Here is a 22,966-nt window from a genome sequence, read left to right as displayed (position 1 = left end):
CATTTCCTTCCATTGTAGGTAGAATGTATTCAGCTGGGTTTCTTTGCCTCGTTGTTTTTGGTGAATGAGCCCTGGTGATGTTTATGGTGTGACTATTTTGTAGTTTTAGTAAAGAGGTGCATTGTTTGTAAGCCCATAACTTCTTACTTACAAAGAAAGTATTACTGGTTTAGAGTCTCCTTTATTAGAAACTTCATACAGTCCTGTTAGCTGTGCTTGGTTATTACTTGTCCTGACAGGGTAAATCTGCTTTATACACAAGGTGGTGGGAGTAAACAAATGAAACCAAAGCAAAAAGAAATAAAGACTTTAGTGATTCTTTACTCACCACAACAGTATTGCACTATCTGTCAACTGGGTTTCAGCCTTAAACCTTTGAATCTTGTTTCCTTTATGCATTTCCCTTTTTGCTGTTTTGAGTGGTGTATCAAACCTGTCAGTAAGTGCTGCCTCAGAATGCTATGGTACTTAACTGTATTGTGCTCCTGGAATAGCTGTAGATGTTTAATAGACCACTCATTTAAAGAATTCCTTTGTCCAGTGTGAATTTTACTGCATTCTTCCCTGATTCTACATAAAGCAGTTCCATTAGAAATACAAATGAAATGTTTGATTCATGAAAGCCTAAAACTGTGAATCTTAGATGGCTTAGGCACAGTGTATATACAACAGTATTGTGCATTCAGATTTTTATTTGTTAATAAAATAATATTAATTTAATTAAAAATAATTAATAAACATTAATTATTAATCAATAAATAATTTTATTAATAATAATAATTTAATATGTTGTCTTTGAAGATGGCATTATATTACTGCTTTGGTTACCTCTCTTTGAAAGATTTTGGACTATCAAGTTTAATCAAAAGGCTCTGCGGATGTTTTCCCTTGTTAGGAAGCTAAAATAAGTATAATATTGGTTTTAAACTGCTCACAGTGTCTATTATTATAAAATATCTCAGTACTATAACTAGTGATGAAATAGGATTAATTTTTGATTTGGGTTATGCTTTCACTAGCAGCAGTCTGTATTTGTCCAAATTGCAGCTTTTTAAAGTGAAATTGTTATTTCTATGTATTATTTTCCCTTAATGTTATATGAAGAAGACAGATGAGGGTAAATCATATGAGGACAAAAAAGTTGATAATGTAGAAATACTGGGGGTATACATCTCCTTCACAAATTTTAAATTGTTTTTGAAGGAATTTTCTTCATGTGCAGCCAGTAGTTATGAGTATTAATGGCTGTTGAATTGCATAATTTTTTAATTCTGTGATGGAATTAGCTATGCTATGTTAATGTGACTGTTTTTTCTACCAGTCCTTCAGGGTGGTTCATTAATGAATGTTTGACAATATAACTTATTTTTTCATTCTGAAAGATGCTGATACTGCTAAAAATGCTATTTAGGTCTCAATTCATAAAAGTGAACACGCATGCATGTGTGTTGCAGCCTACATTACATGTATATAAACAATTTCAGAGGTGTTAGCTTATTTATTTCAAACACTGGTTTAAAAAAGTATGAAAAGAACCAGTAGCTTTTTCATGCCTTAGGAAAACCTTACATCCTATATAGATCAGGACATTGAACTTTATTGACTTCACTGTTTAAAAAAAAACAGAAGTAAGCACCAGCGTTTTTTCTCTGTGGATGAAGTGTTTCGAAGCTCTTCATCTTGCCCTGGTGTCTCATGAGGTAAAGGTTCACAATGTAGGTTTACACAGTGGAAAAGTTTTGTGGTTTCCACTTTTCCAGCTGTATTCATGATCACAAAATGTCTATGAACTTAATTATCCTTGAAACCTATTACCCACTCATTTGTGAAAGTGGTTTGAAAATGACTAATGGCTTCAAGTGTTGGAAAGGAGAAGGATGGAGAAAATGTGAGACTAAAGGCAAAAAATACCCTGCATGTGTTTGCAAAAGCATTCACGTGGTTGTGTAAATTTATTTTCCTTAAGATATCAGGTGTAGAAGGGTTAGACAAACAATGAAAATGGGAAACCAGCAGAGGTTTGGAAGAGGAAATGAGTGGAAAGGGCACGTGGTAGGCATGCTGTTGAGCTACAAAGGTGTTTTCAGGTGGATGTTGCAAAGAAAATCACAATTTTGAAGGAAGAGCAAACTACTTGCAAGAGAAACAGTAAAAAATGTTCCACAAATAGGGAAATGTGTATTGGAAATATCTTGGAAATGACTGTGAGAGGTGAGACAATGAGACACTGAGACTGATGTTACAGCAGGAAGTGGGGCATCATGTGGCCCCAGACCAAGGTAGCTTTTTAGTTCTTGTTTAACTTTAAAAGCACCAAATTGGACAGTACGTGTGTTGAAAATTGCAAGTTTTTCTCAGGGAATTTTCTTAACTGGAGTTGTATGAGGTACCTCAGACCTGAAAATCCTAGGGACTATGAAAAATGTGGCTTTGAAAGAAAAGCATATAAATTGCAAGGTGATAGAAATGGCTCTGCTAAGCCAAGGATTTTTTTTTTTTTTAAGTAGAGAGAAGTTGTCTAATTAAACAGGGAATTTCTTATACTTGGTGCATGTCTTAAGGAGGAAAGGGTTTTAGCAGCCACCTGAAGTTATAGTATATGTAGGCTTTATTTGCATTTATACAAGTTAATTCATCTATTCACAGTCAATAATATTGTGCTGTATTAAAATGATAAGCAATGGGCATATTACCAACGAAGAGATTTTTTGTCAGATTGGTATTCTACACTTTGTCTCATGTGAAATCCAGTCAATGATCCTACAGTGAAGTTTGTTGCTATTTTGATTGAAACTGCTGGCATGTTGTTAAACTATGTCTTGCTGCATTTTGCCTACCAAAGTTGAGGCTTGGGATGGAATACCAAAATACATTTCCTTTGGAGACAAATATTTGGAGAGACCCTTACCATTTCTCCAACTGCTTATGTAGCAGTGGCTGTGTAATCGTGTATGCAGATTGCCTCCAGGGATATGCTCTGAACTGGGGACAGGGAGGAAAGGAAATTGCAATTTTACTGGTCCAGTTTGCAGCAATACCCCAGAGAGGCATCTGCAAAAATTGGTACAAGGGATTTGGTTTAAAAGCAACAGAGATCTTTAGAGGAGGCAATTGGAGGATCCTTTAGGTTTTCTGCAGGAGTAGAGTTTATATAAAACATAGACCTGCCTCCTTATCTTTTTAAGTTGTGAAGCAGTTCTCAAAATCTTACATCTTAGTTGTTAATTTGTAGTAGTCTTCTCCCTCCTGTGGACACACTTGCTGCCTGCTTGACATGCTGTTGCCAGTAAATCTTCATTGTGATAACTTAAATGTGACTAAAATGAGTAATGTCTCAGTCCCTTTGCCTGTTCTTTAAAGTCAACGATGTTTATTTGGGGCATTTCTAATGATCTTCACTAGGAGTAATGATGGTAAAAAATACCATTATTTTCCTCATGAACCATGAAACCAAACTAAATTACAAAAGTATGGGGGAAGATGATGCAATATTAGAAGCCAAAGCCTACTGTGTGATTTTGTTTAGAGAAATGCTGGAGGCTGTGAAATGTCAAATAGATTCCAGTTGTGTAATTTCAGGATCAAATTGTATTAACACCCATACTTAAAGTAAAATAATACCATTTGCTGGTTTGATTCCATTCATCTTCAATAAAAGTAAGTTCCTAAATGAACATGACCTTTTAAAATCAGGGTTTCAGGTAGATTTCAGAACCTCAACAGTTACAATTATGGAAGGAAAAATCAGCGGTTTTGTATATCTTGACTAGTGTACTTCTTTAAACACAATTATCACACAATACCCTGAGTTAGAATGGATCACAATCACTGAGTCCTACTCCTGGCCCTGCACAGGACTCCCCAGGAATGACACCATGTGCCAATGAAAGCATTGTCCAAATACCATCTCAGTTATGGTTCATAACCAAGCAGTTCAGTTACCTTTCATCCTTTAATATGCTCATGTATCTCCTAAACTTCAGAAATAATCTTTGGGTGTGCCTGTGGGTTGGCCTGCTCTAGTGTGTACCTACTGTATGGTCGTCGTATGCTGCAGAAAACTTGGACTCTGAATTGTGTGTATGTGTATCTATGTCCAGTAACTTTCATAAGGCACCTTTTGGAACTTACCTTAGCTTCCAGCATCTGTACTTTCATTTTGAAAGCGTGTACTGGTTTCCTCTCTAGAAAATAAAGGCAGAAAGTGTATGTCCTTGTGTGATGCATTATATAAAATTAGAGGTGGTAGACTTAATTAAGCACCTCAGGGTTAATTCTTGGTCTTATCAACCGTCAGGGCTGGATTGCAAGCACTAGAGAAGAAAGAGAGCATGAGATGAAACCATCAGAGATAGGCGAGTTCACATGGGGTTATTAATGGACAATTCCAAATCTGTCTGCACTAAAATTTCAGTAATTCTGTGTTAAGAATTACTGTAATTTAGAAACCTGTTAGTACCAGTAGAAACAGAGTATTTGCAGTTATCGCTTGGACTTGCTTATAGCAAAGTTCTTTGTACTGGAAATGTCTTCAGGCTTAAATAAGGAAGGCATAATACCAAGCAGCGCTGTAAAACTCTTCAAGGTATCTGCAACTGTGTGTGAAGTGATTAAAGAAGCCAGTTGGGGAAGGGATTAGTCACCCATCCTAATATAAAAACAACCTCACTACCACCTGCTTTTTTTTGTTTGTTTTAAATGTTTGAAGCGCAGGTATATTAAGAACAAATGCTATCTTTGTGATGCTAATAATGCCCATAAAATCCTCATTTGAAACACTGATAAAGTCGAGCTCTTGACTCCTCTTCGAGCAAATAACAGTCCTACCTAGTGTTTGGCTACTTCTTGAATAAAGAATATAGGTCACATATATGAGTTTACAGTTTGAGGGGCTTGTGGAACACAAATCAGATGACTGCCAACTTCACTAACCAAATGCATTTTAGCAGTGCCTCTAGAAAGCAAACAAGCTTCCAGGTAGGCAAGCACTTTAAACATCCTGATGTGAAGTTTTAAAAGGCTAAGACACATGTAGGTATGGTCTATGAATGTTGGATTACACTGTTAATTTCACTAAGCGGTTCTAACTGTAGCACAGTGTGTGAGAATGTTGGGTTGTGCTTCCACTTCTCAGCATTCATTGATGCATCTCTGGCTTTAAATGCTGTTTTCCCCTCTAGATAAAGATTCTACCTATTCCAAGTCCCTCTGATACTTCCACTGGTTATTAGATAAATCCCAAGAATCCCAGTGAATCAGCCAAAAGCTTCTCTGATCTCATTCACATCTGGACACTGTTCATATCACAGGAGAAAGTAGTGCCTCTGGCTGTCTTCATAAGAGTATTCCCAAACCAATGCAGAAGGCCAGCTGGGCTTCTTCTGGGGGAGTAAAGGTAGTCCAGAAGTAAACTGTTAGAAATAATGTTTTTATAACTGGAATTTCTGAAAGAGGAACTTAAGACTGCAAGTGGATATCTGCTAGTGCTATTCAACTTTTTTCCTTTTTTTTTTCTTTTATTTTTAGATCACCTTTTGCCGCTGTCACAGATTACTCAGTAACAAGAAATAATGTCATACAACTCTGTCTGGAACTAACAACAATAGTACAACAGGTATGAGACAGTCTGCTTAGCAGTTTATTTTTTCCTGAACTGTAAGTGGCTATTACCTTCTTCCCCACAATTTTGTTTAACACTGCCTATATCATTGTCCAACCAAAATAAGGGAATATTAGTATTTAGTAAATGCTTTTTAAAAATACTATTTTCTGGTTTTACAGTACTAGTTTGTGTTGTGCTGTGTATATATGGCTCTGCATATCTCAGCAGTAATATTTATCTTGGGTTCTCTAGTGTAATATAATCACTACAAATTGCGATAACTATTTGATAATTTGCATATTTAATTTCTTATACTTTGTCTTTAAATTTTAATTACCTGTCTGGTTCAAAACATCTGTATACATTGAACTTCAGTAATCCTTTCTTTCCTAAAGTTTTTATCATGTAGACACCTGTTGAAACATGTTGCCATGAGGTGGTTACAATATTTTGGTTATATTTTTGTACCTCCTACTTGCAAAAAATCCAGAAGTAGTTACTGAGAAGTAACTTGCTTAATAAGCTTCACAGGGGAGTGCAGACCTGAGAACCTTCCCTGCCCTTCTGTGTGTGTGTTAGGTCTGTCTCTGTGTCTGTCTGTTGTTCTGCTGAACTGTAAGCTCTCTTTGCTGCCAAGCAGAAGTTTGAGGGATTGTTTGCACTTGAGAAGGTAGAGTGAAGAAAGAGGGAGAGAGTGGTCTAGGTAGTAGGACCACTGAGGAGACTTTCTGGTTTTCACAAGCATTACACCAAACTAAGAAAAACTAAACTTCTGACCTAGCTGTCCAGACTGGTCAATTTCCACATTAGCTGTGCATCTCTGTCTTTAGATAGTTTTTAGATGAGGGAAAGAGCCACCTGATCAATTTTCATGTGTCCCCTTTTAATGAGAAAGTGGGTAAAGTAGCAACCACAGCAGTATTCCCCAGGAATTAGGTCAGTATCAATTCATCCGAAAAATTCATCCCTATCCATGATACTGCTAATTCACTGTGGTGTAGGTTGATATTTCTCTAGGTATATTTTTCAGTGTGAATGAGAATAAATGTTACTATTTAATACCTTTGGAGAACAACGTTTTTACCTTCTCCAAAAATGACATAATTCTGCAATCAGAAAGCAGTTAATGAATCCATACTTTGAAGTCAAAAGGACATTTATGTGCCTAAAATTTAAGCATGTACTGAAATTGAATTGGGCTGTATTTAGAAGAACAGTAATGAAAAATTCCATTAGTAGTCTCAGACACATGTGGTTTGAGCTCTACTTAAATGCATTCCAATGTAGCATTTCAAAATGTCTTAGCTGCTGTTTTTTAATATGCTCACTGAACACACTGAGAGTCTTCATTGTGCTTTCTTATGGCTGTAAATTAAATCTTTCAATATCACCTCTCAGGTGTTTTTTCTGTCTCAAAATCTTGTTTTCTTTTGTATTTTATAGTACCGGACTAGCTTAGGGTTTTTTTTGTAAAAAAATCTACAGAAGGCAATGTTGTAGTTTTTCTTTTTAACAGTAGTGAACGGTTTCTTATACTGATTAAAGATTTATAAAAGGTATACAGTCTATACATTTTAATAACTTTGAACTTTTAAAAGACTTTTGTAAAATTTAAAAATAGAACTTCAGTAGCTGAGTTCCATCAGGATTTTTTGGTGTTGTTTAAGTTACAGTCAATGTTTAGATTTATTAACTAAAACGAAAAAAAAACCAATTCTTTAGTCATGATGAAGAATAAAAAGCACTAAGCCTAAGGTGGCTTCCTTTAATTGTTTTGCACATTTTGAAGCTAACTGTAATACTGTGTTTCTTCATAGAATTAAATTATATTGGGTGTCCCCCTCATTATCAGAGCTAAATGGATAATGAAGCAAAACGACAGTATTGCATCACTCTTATAAGGATGATGTCTAAGAAAAGCTATTGAGTGTCTATGTTTTAACTTATAAATAATTAGAAAAGTTGGAGTTAGAGACAGATTTTTGCACGAAAAGTGAGAAGACGCATGCTTTGTTTTAACTGTCAGGTTTTCTACGTGTGTTGCACATTGCCCCAGGCCTGACAGGCCAGTGTGCAGTGGATATTTGCCAGTGAGAGCAGGTCCCTCAGACCACTGCAAGTTATCACTGTAGCCTGCACTAATCATATGTTTCTATGCAGCTGCTTTATTTTGGCTTAGGTTTTTTTTTCTTCCCCCTTAGGCTTTTCAGATATTGTTTCACAACATCTTCTGCAGGTTTTGACTCTTAATACTGTCTGCCTTGCTGGTGGCTTCTCTAATTCAGGGCTTGCATTCTTGTTCATTTTCATAATGAACTCTTTCCTTGCAGAAAACTGGAGGGGAAAAAAAGAATTTAAAAAACAAACAAATCCATGAGACTATTACTTTTGCTACCATTTCCTTGCACTCTCTCTCCTACACATATCTGCCTCTCAGTAGGAATTGAAGGCTGAGTATTATCTGTACTTTCTGTTTCCTCTGCTATGCATAAAAAAGGCCTGTTATTTCTTGATGGTAGAGGATAGATGTTAAAGGGCTATGGGTGAACAGGCTGTGTGTGTGTGAGATTGTTTTGGATTGTGCTTTGTTCCCATTTGGTTCATTAATGAATTTAGATTTGTGTTGAGAGAATTATTCCAGTCACAGATGCATATCAGGAAGAACATGAGAGCATGTCTTGATGGTGTTCATTAAAGTCTTGCTGTTGACTTAGTTGGGTTATTCAGCTTCAGAGGGTGCCAAGAACTGGTTCTTTTGAGTGTGCTCATTTTGGTTTAGAAAGGTAGCAGTAGCTACACTGATAACTTTAGGGAATAGAAGATTTCTTGCGTTCTTAGGCAATCTGTAGATAGTTTTTATTTTCATTCTCAATGCTCTTATTCCTCAGGAATTCATTAAGGTTTCACTAAAGATGCTTTTTTTTCTTTAAAATGGAAGCCCTGGAAATCTTGGGAATATCTGAAAAGTCTAATTTTATATTGACTTTGTAAGTTACCAGACGGTTAAAGAAAACTTTGCTGCTGAACACACTATTTCTTTTACTGCTCTTTAATAGTGATCATTAGTAGCCCTCATCACATGTTTTTTGCTTTCCTTAATCAGCTTTCACAATGATTTGTGGTGTTTATTTAGTTTTAAAACCACTGATGTTTATCTTGCAGCTTTAGTGTCTTGTGGGATTTACTCAGGAGTATGCTGCAGTAGAAGCATAGCTATAGGCCTTGTAAATACTCCTTTGGAAAAGCTTCACTGCATTTAATTCTCTGCCTAAAGACCTCTTTGAAGAGGTGTGGTGGAAGCAATGTAACCAGGGTGGAGATGGAGAGCAGTCACATGGCTGAGATGGATCTGTCTTGCATTGTTGCCACAGATCACACTTCTGACATCAGCTGTCTCACAGCAACTTCTGGAGGTAACCTCAGATTTTGGATGACACAGGGTGAGTACCTGAGTGATGCAATTTGGGAGGCCAGGATGAAGATAGCAAAGAGAGACCAAGATAATCCTACACAAATGCACTGTCTGGACTTTATGGGCACCTGTGATTTTGAGCTGAAAGCTGTGCTATTAGAGCACACAGAAGTGCTCTGTGCACTGGTTTAGCTGAAAGGTTTGGAACATTTTCCCCATTTAAAGACATTTGAGATATAAAAAGAAAGCATCCATATATCCCTTGCGCAGTGGACGCACTTCCCATCCCAGGGGATACTTCTGTTGGGCTTTTAGCCATGGCTGTTTTTCAGATGAAAGATATTGAAAATAATCCAAAATTATTTATTGAGATACGCACTATTTTTTATGTCATTGTGGATTTTGTAATCACACAGCTGTAAACTCAAAAGAGAAATGTTTCAAATGTTAAGTTTCACAGAGAAATGTAAGTAGAGGCTGTTTTCTATTTAAAAGGATAAAATGGAAATTTACCTTCCTAGCTCCCCTGCTCTGACTCAGAATCCAAATGCAGTGATATAAAGTGGTTCTATTCATTTGTTAAGGACAGTATCAAATTCATGAATGAAGAAGAATAATTAATATCCTGAGTATCAGTCTTACAAATGATCTCTCATCTTTTCTATCACAATTCCTCACTTTTGTTTTTAAGTCCTAATTATTAAGGACTTTAAGGACTCACTAAATATAGCTTAAATTTTTAAAATTTCAGGTCATACCAAATTGCTAATTATCTCAGGTATCTTTAGCTAATAAAATGGTTTTAATAGTTTAGCAGTGTGAAGCTGTGATTGGATCATCATTAAAGCTGCTTTGAGCCTCTGGATTGTAGGGATTTTCAAAGCAACATATGTTTGCTGGAGACAGTTGCTTACTAAATTTTAAAGTTTTTTTATTTACATTTTTAGCATTATTCTTTCCACCCCAACTTTATTACCAAATGTTTGCAGAAAAATCTTTGTTAGCCTGCTGTGGTAACAGTCACTTCCTTCCCCCCTTTTTTAGATAAAAATGCTGCATGACAAGGAGGCCACATTCTTGAAATTTTTTGTTTATATGCATAGCACACTGTTTATTAAAAAACAGTCCATTTTTAATAAGTGTTCAAGTAAGGGGTAAGTGTACAAATAGGTAGCTACATAGATGTGGGGAAGTAATAACTAAATAGCTCCCCTTGAAAACAATTCACAGGCAATATCTGCCTATATATATGAAATCAAAAGGGTCTTCATATGAGAATATTATAACTCATTGTGAGTAATGCTGACAGGAATTCACTTACTTTGTATCCTTCAAGTGCTGCTCTTATGCAAGATTTTCTGTTCTATAGGTTTCAAAGCAGCTCTGAGTAGTAGTGTTTCAGGGTACATAAAGATCTGTGCAATTATTCTCTTCACTTTTAAAAGTTAATGTGTAATGCATATAATGTATATATAGTCAAAAATAGAAACTAAATGATTGTGGGAAGCATGAAACTGTTTGTTTACAAGAAGCTATATCAAAGTAGTTTAAATGTATGCTCTTTAGCTATGTTTTTTTCATACTAAAGTAGCTTATTTCTCTTAAAGCACACTTTTCTGAAAATTTCAGATGTAATTTAATGTAATGTAAAAAGTGCCTGAGGTGCTTAGCATTGATGCCTTTTTCTGATTCTGGTAGTTTGTTTCTGCTATTTGATTATACAGGTTTTTTCCCCTTGAAATGGCTTACTTGTATATATATTCTCTTTTGATGTAAGATTTGAAGTGCTTTTTGGAAATGGAATTAGGCATGGAATAACTGAAAGATTAAAAAGTCAGTAATAGTCTATTGGGATGAACCTCTACTAGAAGTAATTTGCTGACTCATTAGTTCTCATTGAGATAGGTGCTGTAAAGAGGTATGGGTTTTTCTTCCTAAGCTGTATATGTCTGTGATGTGACATTTTCAAAGTAGCTTATGAGGCTGCCACCCTGTAAAGGTGAATTTGTTTTCTTTTCCATTCTCAGAAAAAGTAATTTTTTTCCCTAGGTGATAGAAGGAGAAAAAAAAAAAAACAAAACCAAAAACCACCAAACTACTCAAGATTGCTTAGTAGGTAAAGAACTTAGTGACCAGAAAGAAAAAAGGAGTTCATATTGACTTGTTTTGTTATTTTTAGGCTTTTTTTTCCCTTGCTTTTCTTCCAGATTAATGACTGACAGTCTCTGAACACAGGGGAAAAGTGAAACACAAAGCAGAATAATTTCTGAAAAAAGAGTATTCTTTTTGAAAGGGCATATGTTGGTAAACCAATGCAGCTGTTAAATTTTTCTAAGAAATGGAGCTTGAGTGAGTCAAGGTAACAGTGAAGGAGTCAGGGACTATGGAACCCACTTATTTAACCACATGCAGGAAGTTGCAGAAAGTTGGTGAAAACCTAGATAAAGTGTAAACAAGAGAGAAAATGTGGGTTTGTATCTCATGTGGGTTTGTATCTCATGTTTCCTTTAAACAAAAGGTTTTTTATTAGACTGATTTGGGCACTGTGTCCATGCACACTGAGTGGCATCACAGTCTCCATCTGAATGAGGCACACAGAGGATATGCCCCTCTTACTGTGTAATTCTGTATACATGGCAACATTCAAGATAAATGATGATGTATTGTGTTGGTCATATCAGTAGATGTGAAGCCTGAGACTCTGCATTTCTATTACTTTGGAAACTGATCTCCCTTCCCAGAGGCAGGGCAGTCTCTGTAACCAGGTACAGTGAAGCAAGATTCCAGTTCTGTACAGTGAGTTACAGAAACCATGTGTTGCTAAGTAGCTAGTAAGAGCCTTAAGCATAAATTAGTGTAGTGTCTATCTTTATTTCAGGAATATGTATGTGTTTGTTTGCTTAAATCCATTACAAATGCATACATTTGGAATGATCCAATATGAAACATTGAAGTTGTAGCCCAGCCTGGAATGCCGTCTACCTCAATATTAGTACTTTTTTTCAGTTCAATTAATTTAATTTTTTCTATTGGCAAAATAACCACCTAGACAAATATAAAGCATGAGATATTGTGCTGCAGTTGTATTTTTAAAACCAGAATTATGTAGCATGACACTACTAGAGAAAAAGCAGAACTGAAAAATTAAGAAGTTATTTACCTCTAAATTGTCTTGGAAGTGACATTGAAAACTTAAGAACTGCACAATACATTGTGCTACAAGCTCTATTTTGCATGCCAATAATAAAATAGTTTTGAATGCTTGAAGCTTATTTAGAGGTATGGGAAGTGTTTTGACTTCGTTTTTTTTTTTTTCCTTTGGATGGGCAATTTCTTCCTCAGTTCCTATCTCTCATCTGTTGATAGTTTCAGTGGATTTTTTTTGCCTCTGAGAATGTCACCAAGTAGAAGAATCATCTGAGCAGCTGAAATTTGACTTAGACCATGTAAGCACTTGGATTCTGAAGGATATATGAACAAGTATCAGTGATTTTAGTTGGTGCTAAAATACTGGCTGTGGTTTCTGACTGAATGGTGTGCTGGCTCATTTTAGAAAAAAGGAAGAGGTGTAACTCTGTATATGCAAGTAGTAAGAATTAATATGTGACCAGATCCCTAAGGAAAGCAACATGATGTCTTTTACAGAAGGGAGAAATAATTGGAAATGGAAAATTACTTCAGAAAGATAGAATAAAAGAGCTTAGTGTACCTATTGCATCTCTCTTAATCCAGCAAGCAATTTTTCCCAGTAGTTGCTTGGTCTGTGGGTGATTTATGTAAGTTGTATTAAATTTCTACATGAAGTATTCTGTTACTATGGTGATAGGTGCCACTCCACACAGATTGTTTAAATAAAATTAAAGCAATTCTTTGTACTCAGTAGGTTGGGTAATTGCTATTAGTTTGTACACAAGGGTTATGAACTTAGACTACTGCAGGTTTATTGCATTTTCAGGGAAAGGCTCTAGACTTCTAGAAGCATGTGTGTAGGTTGCATAAGCAATGTCCTTTTTTATAGCATTTATTTAGTAGCTTGCATTGTATTTTCCCAATAGAGATTTTTTCCTTCTCCTCTTCCTGCGATGCCTGCTCACCATTCTGCTTTCTCCCACCTCTCTGTTCTTATGCACATTTCCAATGGGCAAGGAAAGAGTGGGTCCTGCAGGTTCAGATGAGTTCTGGCTTTAGTGTGGAGGGGAAGGGAATTAATTACAATATAATGAGGATGTTATAGACCCAGTGGCAAGACACTGCAGGAATTGAATAACTAGCATAATTGAGAAAGAAAGCAAATATTTCTGAACAGCAGTGGGAATGAAATCGACAGGATTTGTGTGGGAAGCGAAGAGGAGTTGAAAATGGCACCCAGGTTGTGAGCTTGTGGGACATAAGGTGGTGGAGCTGTTGACAGAGATAGGGAAAGAAAGGGAGAACAGGGAGCGTTTGGGAAGAAACGTGATTTCAGCTCTTCAGCATCCTGTGTTAGGGCTGGTGGCAAATATCCAGAAGGAGATTCTGATCTGTGAATGTGAACAGAAGGGCTGAGAGATCTGTGACTCATCCACACAGAGATGATAATTAAAGCAGCATGATTTTAGGAGGCTGCTGAGCAATAGGGAAGAGGTTGCAGAAAAGGGGAGAGTTGAGGATAGAGCTCCCTGGGAGTGTCGCAGTTGAAACAGCCATAATGGGAGACCTTTTGAGCAGCCCAGTGGAAAGAAAATCATGGAAATAGTATATTTTAGGATGGTTACTTAGAAATACAGTGTAGATTAACAGTGTATGTGTAATTTTAAAATTTATAATTTTCAGTGTCCAGGGTCCATACCTTTTGTATCCAACGACCTGCTCGACCTCTTAAAATATAAGATGTGGTAAAGCACATCAGGAAACGACTGACTGTGTCATGCTCTTATTTCTTAGCCTGTTGCCAGAGAGACTGTTACCTGCTTAACAGTAGATTCTGTAGCTTTTCGGGCATTTAAGGTTTTGTACTTTTGTACTTTTAAAGGAGGGTTGGAGGAGGGGGTTGAATGGAGCTGTATATCTGCCAGTTTGTATTCTATTATTCCAGTAATTACCCAGACATACCTGTAAATCACAATCTAAGCAGGGTTCCATAATATCCATCGGTTTTCTAATCATCATGCTCTACAGAACACAGCATTTTGTCATAGCCAGCCATATCCTGGGCTGCTTCAAAAGCAGGTCAAGGGCGGTGATTACCCCACCCTACTCCATTCTTGTGAGACCCCACCTGCAGTGCTGCATCCAGCTCTGGGGCCCCCATGTAAGAAGGATGTGGATCTGTTGGAACGACTCTAGAGGACACCACAAAGATAATCAGAGGGCTGGAGTGCCTCTGCTATGAAAACAGGCCAAGTGAGTTGTTCAGCCTGGAAAAGAGAATGCTCTAGGGAGACCATATAAGCACCCTTCCAGTGCCTAAAGGGGGCTACAAAAGAGCTGGAGAAGGACATTTCACAAGGGCATGTAGTGACAGGATAAGGGGGAATGGCTTTAAACTGAAAGAGGGCAGTTTTAGATTATATATTGGCAAGAAATTCTTCAGTGTGAGGGTGGTGAGACACTGGAACAAGTTGTCTAGAGGGGTTGTGGTGCCCCATCCCTGGCAGTGTTCAAGGCCAGGCTGAGTGACGCCCTGAGCAACCTGGTCTAGAGGGTGGCACCCCTGCTCATGGCAGTGGTATAGGAACTAGATGATCTTTAAGGTCCCTTCCAGCCCAAACCATTCTAGGATATCATTCATTCAAGTCTACTGTTTCAAAGCTGTCATTGTTTATTCCTGACATCAGCTATATTAGATATATTTTCCATGTATTTTCTAATTAGTGAAAAGCTAAATTAACTCAATCTGTCTTACCCTTGTACCTGTTTGGAAACTATATACCAGTGTCTTTATCTGAGAAGTGATAAAGGATAATAGTGAATGAAAGTACACTAAAGGTTGTAAAACTTCTGCCACCTTCATATGTTGGCTAAGCTTTAGACTTTGTCATAATTATTGTTGAGAACTTTTGTGAAAACCTTCAGTGATGACGCCAGCAAAATTCAGTCTTGTGCCTTTCTTGCTGTAGCTGAGTTGGGCACATTCAAATCAAATGAGCCCTTCTAGAGCCAATGGCATAAATTCCCTAGACCTAGTGACACTTGAACAGGTGCCTTGAAGCCAGAACAACTTCTTTTGCACTACTGAGACTGGAGGGGATGGAAGTTATGATCTGGGCGTTTCAAATTAATTATTTTTTATTGTTGCTAAGTAGCAAAACCAACAGATCTTCCATTTTACTTATACTGCTATTAAAGTATTCAGTTACAGTTTTAATCAATTTGAGAAGCAAAGGGATGTAAAGAATTGTTTGGCTTGATTCCAACCAATGGCTACATTGCCCAAGAGGGTTTTATGCCAAAGGTTTGACAATTTATGAGAGTCTGAACCCTCTTTGAAACAATTGTGTAATTCATTTTTTTTGTTACAAATAGAAAACTGTAATTGCATAGCTTAGAATATTTTGCATGACTTGAAAAACAATGATGGCAACAATTTTTTCAGACATGTTTTTAAGCAGTATTTAAAATCTAGCCCTCCAAAAACTAGACATGGAAGATGGGTGGGATTTCTCATGTATTTTCCAGGTAATTTTACTACCGCTTTTAAGATGGTGTTCCCACCACAATTACCTACATTTTTTATTTGCAACATATTGTAAAAAAACAGTGCAATATTCACATACATAAACATACATATACATATATAATAATAGTATATTAGCCTCCTGTAAATTCAGTTGAACTGCAGAGAAAAATAAATGAAGAAATAGTGAAGGAGCTCCACCACAAGCATGATAAAAGCTACCCAGACAATTAATGATTTCATGGAAAGCTCTTGCTCTACACAAGTTGCTCCAGTTGAGTCAAGCACACAGCCTGCCTTTTTAGGCAATGGTACTATCATATGAATTTACAAAGGACATTTTTGGGTTAATATGTTACCTGACACTTGTGACATTTGGGGTTTGTTCCTGAAAATCATGTAGTCTGCTTCTATATCAGTTCTGCCCAGGAATTTGCCTTGCCTTATAGGAAAAAATAAATTAGAATGACTACATATACATGAGCAACTAAGGCATTCTGCTGAGCAAGAAAATGTAATGAAAGGAGTCCACTCCATCTCTTGGGTACTCTGATGTAAGGATTACTGGAAATGCTGAAATGTTGGTGAAAGATTTAATGCATATTTTTCTGCATTTCTCCCCTTTTTAAAAATCCATTAATTATTTCTATGTATATATTTCTTTTTCTGAACTAGCATAATTTTATTCTGAAGTAAAGTTATGGAGTTAACAAGAACTTAAGACTCCCAAGAAGAGTGCAGTGCATCAGCTGCCTGGAATACATGGCAAAACTGTGAATAATAATAATAGTTGTAGTAGTGGTAATAATGATGGAAAGTTTTAAGATTATAGCCTGCAAGTATTCTGAGAGAAATGTTTGACAGGTAATTGCAATAGGTAATTTGACAGGTTGCCAACTTGGACTTGTAAACCAGATCATATAGATGCAAAAATAGAAATGTTTTCTGCAGAGTATTTATCCCACAGTTATAGCACTGGAGAACTGCGGTAACATTTTTTATGTGTGGGACATGGGAGCAGTAGGGTAAGTTGGCAGGTTGTCTGTATCTCAGTTCTTCACTTTTTGAGTTGAGACTTAATCAATGTGGGTGACAAGAAAAGAGAGAGTAAGAAAAGTACTAGTGTAATTAGCTGATCCCATTTCCCCAGTTCTGTGAGATACTAAGACAAATGTTTAAAAAGAAGGTGGTAATACTGAGGATAGAAGAGAAAAAAAAGGAAAAATGAAGCATCATAAGCACTGCTTTTGAAAACAAAAAAAGTCCATAGATATTTGTATTTCATATATGTTGTCTCATATCTGATTTGTTCCAGCAGTGTCTGGGATGGGATGGGTAAAATGTGTACATTTTGCAGTGTTGTCACCAGTCAGTGCTGTCTGATTCAGTGGGTTTAATTTAAACATCTTCAGCAATTATTCCTTATGACATTATGGTAGGATTTGTGCAGAAACAACTTTTTTTTTTTTTTTTTTTTGGAGACCATGTGAAGGTTATGAAGGTCAGAACTTCTGGAAGAAATAAGCAATGCCTCTCAGCTACAGTGTGGTGTAGGTCTTGCTAGTCTTAAAATTAGGTTTTGAAATTGTACTGGGATTGAAAATGCAGAAGGACCTGGTCCTTGATTCCTTGATTTGTGTGGTTTGTTCTTGCTGCTCTTATCTTCCTCCCTTATTGCTTTTTTTTTTTTTTTTTTTTTTTTTTTTTTTTTTTTTTTTTTTCTCTCTTCCAGTTTTGGAGCTCTTGTTTCTCTTTGTTTAGGATTTTAGCCTAGTTCCAGCTCTGTGACAAAGGTCCCTTTTGCCATTTTTCTGCGTGAGGCAGAGCTGGAAAGAGTGACCATGAAGATCTGATATTAGTCATCAAATTGTTCCATTGTATTTCCCTTTTAAAGCTCTCCTTTTTCTTGTGGATGATACTCTGCCATTTTTCTCCCTTAAACTACTAATGGCCAGTATTTGACAGTATCTTCAGGAAATGTAAATTAACACAACTTCTTTTTTTTGCTTTATTAACAATGTGTGTCATTAATGTTTTAGGAAATAATCTACAATTAGAAGATAACCTAACAAAGTTTCAGCTGAAGTTTTGTTTGGTTGGTTAGAAGATGACATAGCCTAGCTATACTTACAGTATGGCAGTAAATATATATGCAAAGTTCAGAGAATAAACAGCTAGAAGTAATACATCTCCTCCTTGCTGTAACTGTGCCTTTCAGTTCAGGGATAATCACAGTATTGGTTTAACTAAGAGAATAGCAAATTTTTAGCATGTGTAGGAGTAAAGCTTTGTTGCAGATTTTTGTGTGTGTTCTTGCTTTTCTAAAGTAGAAAAAAAGTTGATGTTAAACTTGCATATGATCTGTTTCTTACCTTAATTGCAATATTTTGATACTCTAGTTAAACAGATATTAAAGAAATTCTTTCTGGAGTAAGATATAGGCTTGTATGGAAGAAAAAGACATCTTCCAGGTGTGGGTGGTATTGCTACTAAGAATAAAAAAATATTTATAATTGCATAGTTAGAGACTTTTTATAGTTCTCAAGTGCTTTAAGATCCTTTAGGTGAGATGAAATGGGTATAAAAAAGCAATAACTGTAAATGGTAGAGGCCCCCAGTAATAAGCAGTAACCCTACCATTCCACCAAGGGGTGTTTGTGGGGGGTGGGCACAGTTCTCTTCAGCCCTTGCTTAAAGACAAAGCACAGGGCAGTAAAGGGAAAATAAACTGTTCCCTGTGACAGAAAGTGCCATGTGACTTTTGCTCCTGGGGTCATTCAGAAGCAGTTTCAGCCCTCATCTCTAGGGATGGCTGCAGGAAGTGGAAATAAGCTGGAGGGATCAGCTTGGTGACCTTTTCCTAAGTTTCTTTGAATCCTAGACTTCAGGGCTGCTCTGGGTTGCCATCATGGTTCTTGACATTCCTGCACTTTCGCAGAGTTCATGCTTGAATTATGTTTAGTTGGATGTCATTCATGTATGGAAAAAGTGTATTTTGGAATTTTTTTTTTTTTTTTTTACCTAAGCGTTGCATCTGCTGTCCTCCAGTCTTTCTGTCTTTTAGGGTTCATTGAACTGTTAATTTTTCTCTTGCCTGAATGTGAAGATGTAGTATCAACAATCTGCTGTTGCTATGTGATGAACTTGTTTAGCAATTCCTCTACTCAGACCCTGGAATTGTAGGGAATTGTGTGTTGAGGAGGGAAATTCGGGGTGAATCTATTAATAGACTGGATGCCTGAGAAGTTTTCCTCTTGTTTTACTATCTTTTGTGGATTCAGAAGTATTTTGATCTTTTTTTTACATATAGTCTTGGTTTGCCAGAAGAAAGCATATTTCTTTAGCTTCCTTCATGGTTGTGGGGGAGTTTTCAATCAAGGATTTAGCAGTATTTCTCTGTTATTCACTGCTTTCTTGTTTGTAATAAACCCCTACAGCATTTGAAATTAAATCCTTCTTCCCTTAGTAGTGAGACTTCCCAAACAGTATCCTCTTTTAATTGAGTATTTAAACTTACAGTAAATTCTTCCTATTACCAATGAAATTATTATGTCTGCTTAAAAGCACTTTTATTTCTTCAATATAAATGTTGCAATCTCTTCCTGCTATTTTTGCAAAATGATTCATAAGTAACCATGCAGAAAATAGATGTATCCAGATTTAAAATGTTACATGCCCTCCCACATATAACAATGAAATGTGTGTTTTGCTACTAAGATTGCAAATACTTCAGTGATGTCTGCATATAATTAAATGTGTTAGATTTTCTTTCTGGCTATACTTACTGGCAAATGTTTCCTGAATGCCAACAGCTGTTATTAGGAAAATGTTTCCCAATCAACCTGCTACTTCTGCATAGGTGGCTTTATATACAGCTTAAGAACACATTGGCTTTTCTTGCCTGAGTAACACACGAAGTGTTTCATAGATTAAAAGTTCTTTTTTTTGTTTGTTTGCTTGTTGTTTTTTTTTTTTTGTTTTGTTTTGTTTTGTTTTGAAACAGTTGCATGTAAAAAAGTTGGTTTTCTAGCAGGATAAATTGATTTTAAAATGAGACTTTAAACATTAAAACTTAGTCACATCTTTCATGTGGTTTGTCAGATAGGATATAAGACATCTGTTCTAAACAGAGCTTGCACTAATTACCACAAAGTTACAGCATCTGAATGAACTTAACAGTGGTTCTTTCACCAATATTGATTGTATTTCATGTGCTCTCTGCCTTGGGAATTCTATTTCCTTATATCCACTGAGATTCTGACCTGTCAGAAAAACTTTTGCAGTCCCATGCCCCATCTGTTGGTGTTGCTTATGGAAGCTGCCTCACATGCTGCATGAGGTAATGAGAAGGTACCCCCAGTCCCAGCAGGCTGTGGTTGCCTCAGGTTTAATGTGTGTGCTTTGCGTGCAGTGTTTCTCCTCCCTCTTGTCAGGGCGTGTTATAAACAATCAACTCGTCTTCCCTCTCCTCCAAGGTTTTCCTTCCCTTCTTCAGCAGTGTGCAAAAATGTCAGTTCAGCTCAGCAAGAATTGTTCATCTCAGTCCCTTAAGACTGTTTCTGGTATCTCTATTTTCCAGTGGGACCATTAGAAGCAGGTCATTTTTGTCCATGCTCAGGGATGGCTGGTGGAAGGCACTTGTGTAGTAGATATGTGACTAACTGGTACATGCCAAAAGCATATAAAGTGGGAGAGTGTTGTCTGTCTCAAGAAAGGAAGCAGCTAGAGCTAGCGAATAGATAGAAACATTTACCAGTATCTCCTTTCCTTTCAGTGGTAGCTTCACACTTTCCATTCTGTCTAAATATTTCTGTCTTTGAAATATTTTGTTTCATCCTAAAAACTTTTCAATTCAGTTCTGTTCTTTTAAGGGTAAGACAAGGAAGGGAGAATGATTGGACCAATTTAACCAGCTTTTTCTGCTTTCCTTTTTCAGGATTGCACAGTATATGAAACAGAGAACAAAATTCTTCATGTGGTGAGTACCATTTGGATTTCTCATAACCAAGTTTGTATAGACCACACACAATTTTAGAGCTGTATGTTTTGTGCTTTTTGTATGCAGTGGCAGTTTGACAACTAACTAGACTGAGTATAACTGAGTAAATTTATGGAACTACTTGTGAGCAGGTCAGGAACTTTGAAAGGGTTTGTGTTTGTCTGGCTCAGGCTCATCTGTTATTTGTAAACCATGTTTAGAAGAGTGATGTTTTTAAAAGGCAGTTTTTGGAGAGAGGGATGATTGCTAGGCTTCTTTGAAATAATTTATGTTTGTGTTAGTGATATAGCTTAATTTATACAGCTTTATTCCTCATAGGAGCCAGGAGATAGCCTAATGATAGGAAAATTAATGCAGTGTTTCCCTTTGAATTCTCAGCATAAATACAATAGTCTCTTCTGAGAATCTTTAGTCCTATTTGTGGTAAGTAAATAGATGAAAGATATCAGGGCATCAGAAAACATGATGAATTTGAAAGGCTGGTGTATAGAGTGTCAAAAACTTGTCTGAGAGCTGCACCCAAATTTTGGGTATTAAATTGTGTTTCAAGTTGTGGCTGAGCTTTGGTGAGTATTAAGTTAACCCACCACTTGTTTCCAGAAGTTAGAAGTGAAGATAATCCCTTTAAGCGTGAGTAATGAATTAGTTTAATTTATTTCACATTCAGGTAGGTTTTGATATCTTACTGTTCTTATTACCACAGCTTAAGTCAGAAATACTGCATTTCTTTAAGTGATCTTCCCAGTAAATGTTAAAATACTTCTTTTTCTATTATTCATTTTATTCATAGTGTACCTATATGAAAGGCTTGGCAGGCTGAATCCTGTAAGCTTTTGATGCTTTGGTTTCACAGTGATGTGGAATAAAAAGTATCCTTGTATTTTTAAGTTTCACTGACATTTTTTCAGGTGTGAGACATAAAGAATTAGCAAATTTAGTGATGCTGACATCGTCATCTACACTAGGTCGATCTCTGCAAGTATTTAAGTAATAACATCTTTTATTACATAATCTTGGCAGAAGTTGAAGTGCTATGAGTTTGAAATCGATATATATAGCCTGGTTTTCAAAGTATGCTTGCTGTCTGCTGTAAGAGCTGAGAGTTGTGAAATCTTCTATATACACTATGTACCTTTTACTAATTGGCAGAAAGCATTGTAAAGGAAGCTGCCAGAATTTAGGACTGAGGAAACATCACTTTATACAGTCATCAACAGACAGTTTTGAAGAAACTGAGAGGGGTTAATTCAGGATACATGAGTACACAAATTGGAGGCAGGTTTCAAAAGTTATCTTACATCATTCAGACTCTTGTAGATTTATTTCTTTAGTCTGCAGTAACTTCATTGTGGTCACAGGTGGACATAGGTGTAAGTGTACCTTCTGGGATCACTGCTCAAGCTTGAAAAGAGACATGAGCACAAACAGAGCCTTGAATGTGTTAGAGAAGCCGTGGGTTAAAAATGACCCTACAAGGATTAAACACACCTGTACGGATTACATGTAACTTGGAGCATTTCTGACCATGGTGCATATCAGCTGATCCGTGGGATTTGATGGGGGAAAGGCTGACCAAAAGCAATTGGTAAAAGAAGTAAATCTGTGACTAATAATTAAATTATGGCATTTGAGATCAGAGTAGGCAAGCTCCTCATCATATTTTCAGTTTGAAAGGTAGTTTTTTACATGTGCACATGAAAAGGTTGATGATAGAACTGGAATTGAAGGCACAATTCCCTCTAATCCTTTTCTTTGGAAGATAGAAAAGGTGTCATGGGCTTAGCCCATTAGACAATCTGAAGGGAGCAATCCAGCAGTGAAAATGGGTTTCTCTGATACAGAAAGAACAGCAGTAAATTGTGGGAAAGGCATAGAAGGAACTTGAGTAAGAAATACTGGGAGAAATAGGAAAGATTGACAGGACATGGGCACAGATAATGTAGGAGAGAAATTCTCTCATTTTAAATTCCAAGATCACACAATTCCAAGTCCATTTTCAGAGTCCATTTCCCATCTGAAGTGACAATTGACCAGCATCCCATCCAGCCTTTGAATGATCAGATACAAACATAGAGCTGGGTTTGCTGAGCTTAGACAAGAAGTTGAATTAAAACCTGTGGGCTCATCCCATGTAATTTCATGTACCACTTTCTCTTCATGACACAAGGAAATAAGTTTCTCAAAAAAGGGAAAGGAAATTACTAGCAATCAATTAGCATTTCATGCAATTAGCATAAGGAAGTCCTTATTGCAAGGTATTGTTCTTACTTAAGATTGAAGTCAAATTTTAAGAGATCC

The 22,966-nt window shown here is 36.6% G+C and overlaps 1 protein-coding gene across 3 annotated transcripts in view; it reads left to right on the top strand.

The window, feature by feature from the left end:
* CNKSR2 (connector enhancer of kinase suppressor of Ras 2) overlaps positions 1–22,966 on the top strand; it is a 202,267-nt gene that overhangs the window by 54,107 nt on the left and 125,194 nt on the right. For all 3 annotated transcript variants that reach the window (XM_053971090.1, XM_053971089.1, XM_053971088.1), the window contains exons 4-5: positions 5,527–5,614; positions 20,606–20,647. In XM_053971090.1, coding sequence (XP_053827065.1) covers positions 5,527–5,614; positions 20,606–20,647 — 130 coding nt within the window. The remainder of the gene's footprint in view (positions 1–5,526; positions 5,615–20,605; positions 20,648–22,966) is intronic.

The sequence above is a fragment of the Vidua macroura genome, chromosome 2, assembly GCF_024509145.1.
Source record: "Vidua macroura isolate BioBank_ID:100142 chromosome 2, ASM2450914v1, whole genome shotgun sequence".
NCBI classification, from domain to species: Eukaryota; Metazoa; Chordata; class Aves; order Passeriformes; family Viduidae; genus Vidua; species Vidua macroura.
The sequence above is the reverse complement of the archived record's forward strand: the minus strand, read 5'-3'. Positions and strand labels throughout refer to the sequence as shown.